The 14,152-nt window shown below is 40.3% G+C and overlaps 1 protein-coding gene across 8 annotated transcripts in view; it reads right to left on the bottom strand.

Moving 5' to 3' along the window:
* Nucleotides 1-14,152, bottom strand: part of RAP1GAP2 (RAP1 GTPase activating protein 2) — a 2,340,619-nt gene that overhangs the window by 442,313 nt on the left and 1,884,154 nt on the right. For all 8 annotated transcript variants that reach the window (XM_044054262.1, XM_044054256.1, XM_044054258.1 and 5 more), the window contains 2 exons: nucleotides 13,308-13,411; nucleotides 12,161-12,239 (listed from right to left, as the gene is read on the bottom strand). In XM_044054262.1, the coding sequence (XP_043910197.1) occupies nucleotides 12,161-12,239; nucleotides 13,308-13,411 (183 nt within the window). The remainder of the gene's footprint in view (nucleotides 1-12,160; nucleotides 12,240-13,307; nucleotides 13,412-14,152) is intronic.

Here is a 14,152-nt window from a genome sequence, read left to right as displayed (position 1 = left end):
CTGGCTGTGTTCTACATGAACTACACAGTGAACTGGCACCTCACCTGTGTGCCCTGCTGAACCACAGCCTCACCTCAGGCTTTGTCCCTACTAATGGTGCATTGCTACAGTCATCCCTTTCCACAAAGGAGGAGCAACTATAGACTCTGGGAACTACTGCCTCATTAGCCTAACAAGTCTGATATGCAAAGCTATGGTATGCATCATCATGGAACTAAATAAACAAGGATATAGGAAATCTCCAAACTCTGGCTCCCACATAGTCTGGTTTTGTGAAGGGAAGATCATGCCTGCTCAACTTGGTCGACTTCTTTGAGCCAGTCACCAGAGCTGTGGATGAAGGCAAGGTAGTTCATACAGCCTACCCTGATCTGGCCAAGGCTTTTGATACCATTCCCCAATCAGGAATCATAGAAAAACTCACTAAGCTAGGCATCAACCCCTATATCACTAGGTGGGTTGCAAACTGGCACACAGATAGAACCCACAGTGTGAAAGTAGCTGACATCAAGTCAGACTGCTGACCAGTCATGAGTGGAGTCCCATAGGGTTCAGTCCTGGGTCCTCCCCTGTTTGGTATCTACTTCTCTGAAGTCCAAGCCAACCATGGAGGGACTCTGGCTGACAACGTTTGCAGACGATTGCAAGTTGGGAGCTATTATTAACTCCCCATGTGATGTTGACATCCTACAGAATGGCCTCACTGAGACCAACAACTGGTGTCAGAACAATGGCCTTAAGCTCAATGCCTAAAAATGTGTCGTCATCCACTTTGGGAAAACACGGTCCCATGAATTACAACATTGATGGTAGTCCACTGAACACAGAAGACTTTATAAGAGATCTAGGAACACAGGTTGAGAGCAACCTCTCTTTTGATCACCACACTGCCACTGTGGTCAGAAAGTCCTTCTATGTAGCACATCTCATTATTAAGGGTTTTGCATCCAGGGAGAAAGAGGTCATTGTCTCCCTCTACTCTTCCCGCAATAGGCCAATCATTGAGTACAATGCCCCATTTGGCATGTACCTCATTAGACATCTGCAACAACTGGAAAGGCTGCAAAAGTACCTCATAAAGATGATCCTAGGCCTTAAACACTATATAGAGAGACTCAAAAAACTCCAACTATTCTCTGTCTCATATCACCTACTTAGAAGCGATTTCTGCTTGACTTACAAAGCCATGTCTGACCCAGCTCTGTTAGAAATGCTACATCTAAAGGAATCTCAATCCCTCCACACCACACACTCCAGAGACCTCAGCCTGATTACCACAATCAACAGAACTTACTGGAGGGACAGGTTCATAACCCAGAGACTGCCCATGCTATGGAATAGACTTCCCATACATGTCAAACAGGGCACCAAGCTGACCCTCTTCAAGAGAAATCTTGATGAGTGGATGGGAAATAGAAGATTCACCCCAGGGATAACTCCAGTGGCTCTATTTGACACAGGCAATGGGAACTTACGTCGGGTGACATGATGCCAGGGTAATCCTATGGCTAGGCTTGCAAAGGCCCAGGGCCATTAGCCTAGTACACATCTATGAACCTATGCTCTCTAAAACAGAATGAGGAAAATATTACAGTATGACCATTTTTTTAACTTCTCAACTTTAACTTGTTTATTCAGACACAACAAACTTAAATGGGCTTTCACATCCAACTCTCCATCTATGGTGTAAGGAAGAATCTTGTGTAAAGCCCTGCTATTATGACTTCCTTGCTTAAAATGGCTTTGCTCCAGTAATCAAGGACATGGATGTTGTTAAAATGTGCTAACAAAGGGATTTTAATAAAGTCTATGTTACAACTTGAATGCAAGGCCTTTTACAGCCTTCAGTCAAGAAATTGTTCCACTTACCATGAGAATGGGACATCCTGACAGTCACGGAAATGGTTGCAATTTAGAAAAAAGTTATAATGGATCCTGTCTGAAATGCTAACAATGTGGATTTAATTAGTAGACTGGGTACGAAATAGCATAGAGGAGGAGCATGCACTCAGGTCACTCCACAATAAGTACAAATACGACTCTGTCATTGTCCATGTTGGCGTGAATTACTTGAGACGTACCTCCCTGGACTACATGAAAAGAGACATGGAAGAGCTCTTAGATCATGTGGCCCAGGCAGGTATGACCCTACCCCTGAGTAGCATCCTGTCTTCACCCAGAATGATACCATAATATAAGGACAAAATGATTGACTTCAACAATTGGCTAAACTTCTAGTGCCATTCAAAAGGGATCCAGTATCTGTCTGCCTGGGATGACATGATCAACAAACCATGATTCTTTGCCAGAGATGGTCTGCATTTGTCACCTCTGGGATTCAGGTTACTGGCTAAAGCTCTTGCCACACCTATAGTGCCTTTTTTAGGCAAGGTTCAAAGGATAAAACCACCATCGTAACAGATATAAGCATGCAAAATCTGAAGGAAATGCTACTCAACGCTAGAAGTCTAAACCTCATAATGCACTCTCTCGAGGCACTCCTAAAAACGGAGAACAACGATATCTGTGCAGTAACTAAAACCTGGTTCAAGGCTACAGAGAGCATCCCTGCAATAACAGGCTACAACTCTTACCACACTTTTTGGCCACCAAACCAAGACCGAAACACTAAAGGTGGAGGAGTGTCCATATTTACCAAGGATATTCACACCTCCAGGCTAGTTGCCCAACACAATGCATCTGAAATTTTCCAGGTGCAACTAATACTAGGTAAGACTGCAATCCAAATTGCAGCTTGCCACAGATCCCCCACCATGCCCCAAGATTCTCACTATACCTTTCTAAACATACTGGAAAATATTAAGATACAACCAAACACCCTAATACTGGGTGATTTCAACTACCCTGCCATTAACTGGGAAATACTCGGGTACCAACACCTTTGCCCAACGGTTCTTGGAATTCATAAATTCCAAAGCCCTAGATCAACTAATCCATAGTCCCACCAGGGGCTCCAATATCCTAGACCCAGTCATTACCAACATGGGAGATAGATGCTCCACATCAGTTATCACCCCCTCATTGGTCAGGTCTGACTATAAGCAAATCACCCTTGACATCCACCCCCCCCCCCCCAGTAAGGAAACCTCCATAAAAAACTTCTTCATTGCCAACTTCATGCTACTCAAGTCAGAAATGACAAACTTCATGACACCCATGTAGACAGGAGCTGAAAGTTCGACTGCTGGATGCACTATACGAGCACATCCACGCGTGAATGAATTGTGCCATCCCAAATAGAACCAAAATGCTCTCCTCCAAAAAAAGGAAGCCAATCTGGTGGTCCCCTGCCATAAACAAATTATACAACAGAAGGAAGAAACTGTTGCAGAAAAGAGGAAAATCCCAGGATGCAAAAAACTCCCTTACCAGACTCAGTAAGAAGCTGAGATCCCTCATAAAATCCTGCAAAGCTAGTTATGAAAATAAAATTGCCAAAGATTTCAAAGACAACCAAAAGGCATTCTATAGTTATGTCAAGAATCTAAATGGCAATGCCCAGATCTGCTCTGAGCTACAACAGAATGACATTAAATATACTGATCCCAAGGATATTGCCAACATCCTGGCAGATCGATGTAGTGCCAACTTCACCCCCTAAAGGGCCCATCTCAATAACAAAAGATTGCCAAATTCCGGTAATCACGGCCACACAGGTAGAAACCGCACTCTCTAAAGCTAAGAATACAGCATCCATGGGACCAGATGACATCTCGAGCTGTGTACTACATGAACTACAAAATGAACTGGTACCTCACCTAAGTGTCATGTTTAATCATAGCCTCACCTAAGGCTTTGTGCCCACTGAGTGGTGTACAGCTACAGTTATCCCACTCCACAAGGGGGGATCCACCTTGGATCCCGAGAACTACCGTCCCATTAGTCTGACGAGCCTGATCTGCAAGGGCATGGAATGCATTAACATGGAACTTATAAACAAAGACATTGGCAACCTTCAAACACTAGACCCCACCCAGTTTAGGTTTGTGAATTGCCGATCTTGTCTCCTGAACCTGATTGACTTCTTCAAATCAGTCTCCAGAGATGTAGACAAGGGTAAGGTGGTCCACACAGCCTATCTGGACCTCGCCAAGGCCTTTGACACCATCCCCCACTCTGGAATCATAGATAAACTTACTAAGCTGGGCATAAATCCCTATGTCACTCAGGTTGCCAACTGGCTTACTGACAGAACCCAGACTGTAAAAGTAGCTGACTCCAAATCCAGCTCTGGACAAGTGACAAGTGGAGTACCTCAGCGTTCAAGGGACCGCTCTTGTTTGGCATCTACTTCTTTGAAGTACAGGCCAACACTAAGGGACTCTGGCTAACAAAGGTTGCACATAACTGCAAACTGGGAGCCATTATTGAATCCCAAAATTATGTGGATATTCTACAAAAAGGCCTTACAGAAACAGATGCTTGGTGCCAGAGCCATGGGCTCAGGTTTAATGTCAAGAAATGTATAGTTATCCTGTTTGGGGAAAAACCATGTACCCATGAATTACCACATAGGTGGCAGTACACTAAACACCGAAAGCGTGATGAGAGACTTAGGGACCCAGGTGGTCAGTGGTCTCACCTTCGATAACCACATCGCCACAACAGTCAGAAAATCCTTCTATGTGGCACACCTCATCACTAAGGGCTTTTCATCCAGTAAAAAGGAGGTCATTGTCCGACTGCACTCATCCCTCATTAAACCCATTATAGAGTACAATGTTCTGTTTAGTATGTACCTCACAAGACATCTGCAACAGCTGGAAAGGCCGCAAAAATACCTCACTAAAAGAATCACAGGCCTAAAGCAGGTGCCCTATGCTGACCATCTAAAAAAACCTCCAACTATACTCTGTGGCATATCGTCTACTCAGAGGTGATCTCTGCTTAACATACAAGGCCATGTCAAACCCTGACCTGTTGGACATGCTCCACTTAAAGAAATCCCAATCCCTCAGAGCCACACACTCCAGAGATCTAAACCTTGTCATCACAATGAACAAAACATGCTGGAGAGATAGGTTCCTGACCCAGAGACTCCCCATACTCTGGAATAGACTGCCCATACATGTCAAGTAGAGTGTCACCTTGGCCCTCTTCAAAAGGAACATTGACGATTGGATGGGAGATAGGAAATTCACCCCGGGGATCACATCATTCGCCCTGCTAGACAGGGGTCCAGGGAAGTAAATATTGTGGGAAGAAATATCCAGGGAAATGTTATGGCTAGGCTTGTATAGGCCCTAGGGCTGATAGCCTAGAACCAACCTATGAACAACATTTCACCATCTCCTCTCTTTGGAGTAAGTGTGTGTGTGTGTATGTGTGTGCATGCGTGCATGTGTATATCTGTGTGTGTGTGTGTGTGTGTGTGTGTGTGTGTGTGTGTGTGTGTGTGTGTGTGTGTGTGTGTGTGTGTGTGTGTGTGCATGTGTGTGTGTCTGTGTGTGTGTGAGTCTGGAAGAGACTGCCCCACGTAAAGCGGCAGTAGGGTGGAGTCCAGGAAGATGTCTGTAGTGGAGAGTGTGGAGAGTGTGGAATAGAAGTACAAAACAACAAAATTGCGCAGATATATTTGCATTTCACAAGTGAGGAACTAGGAAAAGTAAGTTATGGAAAAAATCTACCAGTCATCAGGAACATGTTGCACCAGCATGCTCTGAGCTAATTTTAGTCATGGCTAGGGAATAAGGAATGGATTCCAGGACATGGCATACTGTAAATGGCAGGACATATACCAAAATAACAAACTAAATATACCAGTCTGATGTAGTGGAGTGGATGCAAACATCAGGAAGAGATTCAGTGGGGTACTTCAAGAATCATCTTGAAGTGCTACCCTTCTTATTGGTTGAGAAAATAAAACAATCACTTGAAAGTTCTTCTGACCAGTTTATTTCTTTCTGAGAATCCTGAGCTCTTTCCATATCACCTAGCCCTCCAAGATTAGCCCTGCAGAAAAATATCTGACATGTACCTATCATTACATAAAGAGGAAACACAGTTTCTTTCCATGCAATAGAATAAGATCTTGAGGAAATGTGCAAATAACCTATTACCCATTCTCCTCTGTCTCACATTTGTCTTGCAGTTCAGATATAAAGGTTTTTGTTTTATGACCCAATAAACCCCCCAAAAGAAATGGGAAGAGTAATAATTCTCCATCACAGTAACAATGGTAAATTTCGTGAGCAACTCAGTGATACAGAGGCATAAAAAGCCCTTACTGCTCCCTAGATGACCAATGCTCAGGTAGAGGCACTACTGCTGGAGAGACCACAGCAGTAAAACAGAAATGAGCTGGCAATGTAGGCTCACCCATGCTGGGAGGAACCATTCAAGGCATGATGCAATATGAATCGTATGAGCCTGGTCAGCTTCAAGCTCCATAAGCTGTGAGCTAGTAAGTTGGGAGGTTGCACATAATGGAAAGCATGCATGCATCTCCCAAGGGCAGTAATTTTGGAACTGGCAAGGCTAGCCTGAGGAGGCGGAAGTCAGTGCACATTCCCTGGGCAACATACGATGCTGCTCCAGCATCTTGATCTCCTCGCCAACCCCAGCTGGAGGTCAAGCTGAACTTGAGAGAGGCTAAGTTGGGATCAGAAATCACAGTGAACAAAGCATGGAGTGGGTTACAGCTGATAATCAGCTGTGGGGAGAAAAAATAATTAACTCTCCAATCTCCTGCCTTGTTTCCCTCAGTTTTGGAACCATTTCCCAATAGCACAGAACCACAGTCATCAAAAGACCCATTTCTTTTGCATCATCTCTGGGCAACGGAGGATGCCAGGAGGAAGAAATTAAAACCAGGGATTCTGACTGTTATTCTGAACAGGATTGGATTTGTTTCAGTGTTCCTGCAGTTCACAAGCCTGATGTCATGCAGCAAAAAAAAAGTAAATAAACATCTTTTTTGGTAGAAATAAGTGATAAAAGCAATGAAGATGTGATCCATACATTTCTTGGCTATCCTAAATTCTTTGCATAAAATAATTAATGTGTTTTGCAATCACAATGCAGAAAAATAAATAATAAAATAAATAAATAAAAATACAATCCTATTGACCGGAGGGGTGCTTAGCCTTAACTCCAATAAAGTTAGATCTCAACTTAAAAAGGTGAACCCCAGGAAGGCTGCTGGTCCTGATAAAATACTGGGCAAAGTACTTAAAGGCTGTGCAGACCAACTATGGTCAGTTCTAACTGATGTTTTCAACACCTCCCTTAGTGTTGGTAAAGTTTCATCTTGCTTCAAGGTGATGAATACTGTCCCTCTCCCCAAAACAGCTAATCCAGCCAGCTTGAATGACTACAGACCAGTTGCACTAACTTCAAATCTCAGGAAATGCTTTGAGAAGCTAGCTAAAAGGCATCTATTGGCAAACCTTCCATCCATAATCAACCTTCAACAGTTTGCTTATCGGGTTAACAGATCCACTGGGGATTTTCAATGGCCCTCCACCTCTCACTTGATCCTCTGGAGGATGTTGTTTATTGACTTCAGCTTGGCATTCACTACAGTAGTTTCAATGCAACTTATTGACAAGCTTCTACATATTGGAGTTAGCAAGATCATGTGCAAATATATCCTCGACTTCTTGAAGAACAGACTGCAGAAATCATGTGCGGGCAACAACATCTCAGGATGCATAATACTCAGCAGTGGTGTTCTTCAGGGTTGTATGCTAAGACCTCTGGGTTCCCTATTAAAATCGCGAAGGTCTACTTACTCGAATATGGAAATGTTGACACGTATACGTCGAACTGCAAAAACACCGATTGTCCTGAAGTGCAAAATCCAAAATGTTGAATCATAATGGTTGGCCCTTCTGCGGTATAGCTCTGTAAGGTAAGTGTGCGACAGTTACGGACCTTAGGGTTAGGGTGCGGGTTAAGGTAAGTGCATAGATAGTAATGTATGTAAGATTTAGTGTAGGGTTAGAAGTAGGGTTTTGTTAAGTGAATGTGTGTGGGTTATTTATTTTGTTTGGGTATAGCTCCGTAAGGTAAGTGTCCGATAGTTACGGACCTTAGGGTTAGGGTGTGGGTTAAGGTAAGTGCAGAGATAGTAATGTATCTAAGGTTTAGTGTAGGGTTACAAGTAGGGTTTTGGTTAGTGTATGTATGTGGTTTATTTATTTTGTTTGGGTAGGTAGTATGTAGCGTGAGGTGGGGTTGGACAACTATGATGGTTTGAGAATTTGAATTTCGCGGTTTAGGGCATTCGGTGTATTTGCGGTTCACGTAATATGTGTTGATCATTACGTATTCACTGAATAGGTCTTTCGCGGCTCTAATATAGACCCAACCTCTGTTGTTCACCATCCTCACCCATGACTGTTCTACAAAACACGACACCAAGCACATCATTAAGATTGCAGATGATACCATGGTTGCGCAGCTCATCAAAGGGGAGGATGAAAGAGCTTACAGAGACGAGGTCTACTCATTGATTGGCTGGTTTGCAAAGAACAACCTTGACCTGAATGTCAATACAACAAAAAAAATCATCACTGACCTCAGGAAAATGTCAACAACACACTCCCAGCTCATGATAAATGGTGAAGAGGTAGAAAGGGTCAAATCTACAAAGTTTTTGGTGGTGCACATTTCAGAAGATCTCTCTCTTGGACTGTGAACCCTGAACAGTTAGTCAAAAAAACACACCAACTTCTCCACTTTCTCAGAAGGCTCAAAAAAGCAAAGCTTGCACATACTGTTCTAACCACATTCTACAGAGGAGCAGTTGAGAGCATTCTCACTAGCAGCTTCACAGTTTGGTTTGGGAATAGTACAACAGCAGAAAGAAAGAAGTTACAGACAGTGGTGCGAGCTGCCAAAAAATATCATGGGCACCAACTTACCATTAATCCAGGATCTCTTCACAGCAAGAAGCATTAAATGTGCATCTAAAATAATGCATGACCCCTCTCTCCCAGCACACGGCTTGTTTACACAACTGTCTTCGGGCAAGAGATATAGGAGTATCTGTTGCAGGACCACCAGATACTTTAACAGCTTCTACCCAACAGGGTTGAGACTTATAAACTGATACCAGCCACCAATTATTTAGTCAGTAATCATTCACAATACATTGCTCAGATGAAAAGTGTGCAATATCCTTTTTTTCATTCTTTGATGTAGCAATATATTTTCTTATTCATGTGCAATTGCCTGCAGTTTCTTTGATGCAGATGAACAAAGGAGGGCAGTCTTAACATGTGCAGTCCTATACTGTCATGCTGCTATGTACAGTATTCTTCTTATGACTGTCTGGGGAGGGGGGCTTGTGTGTTTTTGCTGCTATTATTGATTTATTTATCCTTCTGTGGGTCTTGTAATGAATATCTTTTTTAAATTGAAATGTTATACTGTTGTTCTTCTTATCCATGCTTCTTATGTACTTTCTGTTGAGTTGATGTTCGGAATTTCATTTAGGCTGCACTTGTGTAGTCCTAAATGACAAAGAAGTTTACTTTGACTTTTGACTTTACAACTAAGAGAAATATTCAAAATATGGAAGGCTGCTTTGTTTTGTAAACTGTAAAACTGACCCTTGTAACAGAAAAATGAAATTATTCATTGTCCCAGAATTAACATCCAGGTGGAAAGCTTACAAGTTTATGAGTATACTTGCCCCCACCACACGTGTGCTTGTGTGTGTGTGTAAATATTTATTTAGACAGATTACACATATATGTATACATACACACGTGTGTGTATATGTGCATATATATATATATATATATATATATATATATATATATATATATACATATGTGTGTGTATGCAAATATATATATATATATATATATATATATGGGAGACATGCTTACACTGACTGTTGGTACAGTACGCAATACAGCTGATCGACAGTTGTTCAAGACTGTTATAATAACAGGGTTGAGGAATATACCCTTTTCCCAGTATAGTTGAATCTCAGAAATGGAATATTTCATTAACTGGGGTTGCAGAGAGCCTGCCCCTCCAAATGCATTGTTTTGTAGTTGCATACCTGGAGGTCATTTCTTGCATGATTCTCATTTGAATGACCATGTTTTTTTTTACAGTTTTGTATCAATGTTAATGATATCGACATTCAGTTCTTTAGACATTTCTAATTACATCCATATAAATGTATACATGCACACACACACACACATATATATATATTTTTATATATAATATATATAAATAGATATATAAAACCAAACACACACACACACACACACACACATATATATATATATGTATATATTGTGCACAGTGCTCTAAAAGAAACCACTCTTTTGTTTTACTATCTGACTTGTATAGCTAAAACAAATCTTGGCTTTTTTTAGATTTTTATGTTAAACTCATTTTAATAGTTCAGGCAAACATTCACTGAGATACTGAAGGAGAACTGTCCCCTTCCACTCCTGATATCACTATAACTTCAGGCTTGTTAAGCAAATGGTATTTGTGTGCAGACTTATCTTATTAATTACTGATGGGGGCTTATTTGCAGTATCTGAAACAGAAACTGTCAATTAGCATAAATGGTGAAGGTGGGTTTAGCATAATAGTTAAGGTCTTAATCTCATAGACACAAAGTACAGGGCTTGATTCTGATCTCGGGTTACTGGTTAGGCTTAAAATTACCCTTCAAGGAAATTGTCCTAATATTTACCCATGATTCTATGAACCTATAAGCCAACTGCAGCTTTCCACAACCCATGACCTCAGTTCCAGCCATAGTCTTCCCTATTAATTTCTAAGTATCTGTAGTTCAGTTTGCTGACCTTCTAAGTTGCTAACCTATCATATACTGCAAGAACATAACATTCATACTTGCAACATATGACTGACACATCTCATTAAAAAATAAAAGTTAATTCTACAGATACAGCATTCCATAATTTCTGATTATACTTTCTATTTCTGGCCTGTACAGTTTCTTTATTTCCAACACATAACTTTTTATAGGACAACTCAGTGAACACATTTACTGTGCTGACTCTTGCACTGCAAGAAATCACTGTTATTCTGTGAATGAAAACGGGCTTGTATGAAAGGCAGCAAAGTCCGTCCTCCATCCCCTATACAGACATCCCTCATTTAGGGTCTAGATCAGCTACACTACCTGAAATTACCACATCTCAGAAGAAAAAGAAAATGGTTGACAATGAAAAAATATGTTTTGTCTTAGTTTTTAGCAAAACATCCCTTTCTACAGAGTCAAATAAACATACCTCACTTCTTCATTTTTGATTTCATGGCACTAGTGAACTATTCTACAAGCTTTATAAATGTTCTGTACATGTTTGGCCTCCTAAGATTTCTAGCAAGTATCTGTTCTTTGCACCATGTTCATTACGTCTGAATTATTACTTTTCTCATGTCTTCTTCCATAGATTTTATTACTGTGTGACTGCAGTTTGATAATTTTTTTCACCTTTTTATTCGACTTACAAAATGTTCCTAAAAGAGAAACTATTTTTTTCACCTTTTTATTCGACTTACAAAATGTTCCATAAAGAGAAACTACATAACTCACATACTGCTGAACTGCCCAAAATGTGCATCACAGTACAAAGTGATACAAAAGCTTTGTGTGTTTCATGACAGTGTACTGTGTGACATTGTGACTGAACATGCTTGCATGAAGGAAATACAACCGGTAATCATCAAGGTGAACCACCAACTAAAAATGAATATAAGGAACAGGAACCACCTTCAGGAACTGCTCGTACACGAGAGAATGAATAAAAATCCTTTATTCCACAAAAGTGCAGTTAAGCGCTTTCAACTGGAAAACCAATCTTCTTCAGAACCTTCTGAAGAAGAAGAAGGTTCTGAAGAAGACTGGTTTTCCAGTTGAAAGCGCTTAACTGCACTTTTGTGGAATAAAGGATTTTTATTCATTCTCTCGTGTACGAGCAGTTCCTGAAGGTGGTTCCTGTTCCTTATATTCATTTTTAGTGCATGAAGGAAATGCTTTGTATTATAACCGAGCTCTGTCTTTTCCAGACATGCAGCAGCTGTGCATAAGGCCAATTCCTGTGACTACTTTCTACTGAGTGAGTGCTAACCTTTCTTTATTAATCAAACACCATAATAATATAATAAATTTATTTTTGCAAAGAAAAACATATACCTTTGCTATCTGTGGAATACTAGGAAGTTTACTAAGCCCAGCCAGAGGTATTCTTTCGTGTACCATTTTTGATTTGGACCTAAAAATTATAGGAAAAACAAATACATCTAAATTAAAAACATAGTATTTTTTTTGGTTACATGCACATTTAATAACCTAATAATATAAAATAGCATTTGAGAACTTTCATAGACATAAGATGATAAGCATCTCTTGAATAAATGTTTTTTAACAAATAATCAGTTACCCTGAGAGGGTAGTGATGGTTAAACTCTTTAGAACCTGTTATCTTTATTAAGGGAAATAAAATGGTATCTAAGGGTGGTCTGTAATGTAATACAACAGCAAACATGTTTAACTCCATACCCCACGATGATGCACTAGTAATGATTTAGGAACCCCTTGCTTGCAGATATGATAGATAACCATAACGTTAGTCCTAGCTGTTAATGACCCCTCCCATAAATAAGTGCAGTCCTTGGTACCATAGTCTGAGCTCCTGTTATTGTATCCAGTGCTTCTGGCTACAGGACAGCACACTGTAACATTAAACAGCAATGGGTGATTTTGCTGGAGTCAGGCTATACCAAGTCAATGCATTAAAGAGGATTTTGACCATCTAGTCCCAACGATTGCAACCATATTTTAAAATAAATACGTATTTCACAACATCAGTGCTTTTAGTATGTCTGTAGTGAAAGTTTGTTTTTAAGCAGGCATCAGAAGCAGTTTGCTGCTTGTTACAGCAGAAACACCTCATGCTCTAGCAGTGCAGGATCATATTCAGAGCTGGGTGTCCTGCCCATGGACTGGCAATGTGGCTAGATCAGAGCTGGTGCTACACCACTGGACTGCAGTAGAATTAGGTCAGAGCTGTGTGTATTGCACATGCACTGGCACAAATGGCAATGTAACAGCTGCAGGAAGAAATCACTACTTTTCCCAGTGAATGCACAGCCCCAGTCAAATTAGACGACTGCCAAGAGATACCATCCCAGACAGAAAATAAGCTGAATGTGGCTATAGTAGTGAGGTTAAAGGATTTAGAGAAATATTCAGTAGACATATTTAACTCACACAGGGACATGCAGATTGTTTGGGTGCTGAATAAACCCAGTAATGTTATTCACGAGCTCTGTTTCCTCACCTTAGTATTATCCGTAGGTATTCCTGGCCTTCTGCTTCTTCACACTTGACAGAAAGAATCAAATTTCCCAGACTGCTGCCAGTACAGTAAAAATTTAAATGATCCTGACAACGAAAAGAACTATTACAATTAAAGGTTTAAATATATGAAAACACATATGTAAAGTCATGCTTCATAATATGAACACTACAATAGTGTTTATGAAAACATGTATGTAAAGTCATGTTTCATACTGTGAATACTACAGTAGTGTTTATGAAAACACATATGTAAAGTCATGCCTCATACTGTGAATACTACCGTAGTGTTTATGAAAACACGCGTTTAAAGTCATGCTTCATACTGCGAATACTACAGCAGTGTTTATGAAAATGTTTGTAAAGTCATGCTTCATACTATGAAAACTACAGTAGTGTTTATGAAAACACATATGTAAAGTCATGCTTCATACTATGAATACTACAGTAGTTTTTATGAAAACACGAATGTAAAGACACGTTTCATACTGTGAATACTACAGTAGCGTTTTCTGGAAGGAATAGTACTAAGTCTATTACAAGACAGTACACACTGTACATTGCTTAAATAATGCTGGACTTCAGAATACCATATGTGAAGAATATAAAAAGCATTTTGAAACTGCACATTTAGGAAAGCATTTGAAATTAGGAAATCTCAAACTAATCTTACATCTGCAAGCAATGTAGCAATGTGTTCACATAATAAAATCTCTATGGAAAAAAATAAAACAGGAACCTCACAGTACAATAAACAGCATATAGTCTAGCAGAATACAGTTAATTAAAGGAAAAATTATACAGTATATAGCAAAACTCCTGCCAGAG

This window comes from Protopterus annectens, chromosome 13.part0 (assembly GCF_019279795.1).
Source record: "Protopterus annectens isolate FY-2018-M chromosome 13.part0, PAN1.0, whole genome shotgun sequence".
Lineage (NCBI taxonomy): Eukaryota > Metazoa > Chordata > Ceratodontiformes > Protopteridae > Protopterus > Protopterus annectens.
Note: the sequence above shows the minus strand (reverse complement) of the source record. Positions and strands in the feature narration are given on the sequence as shown.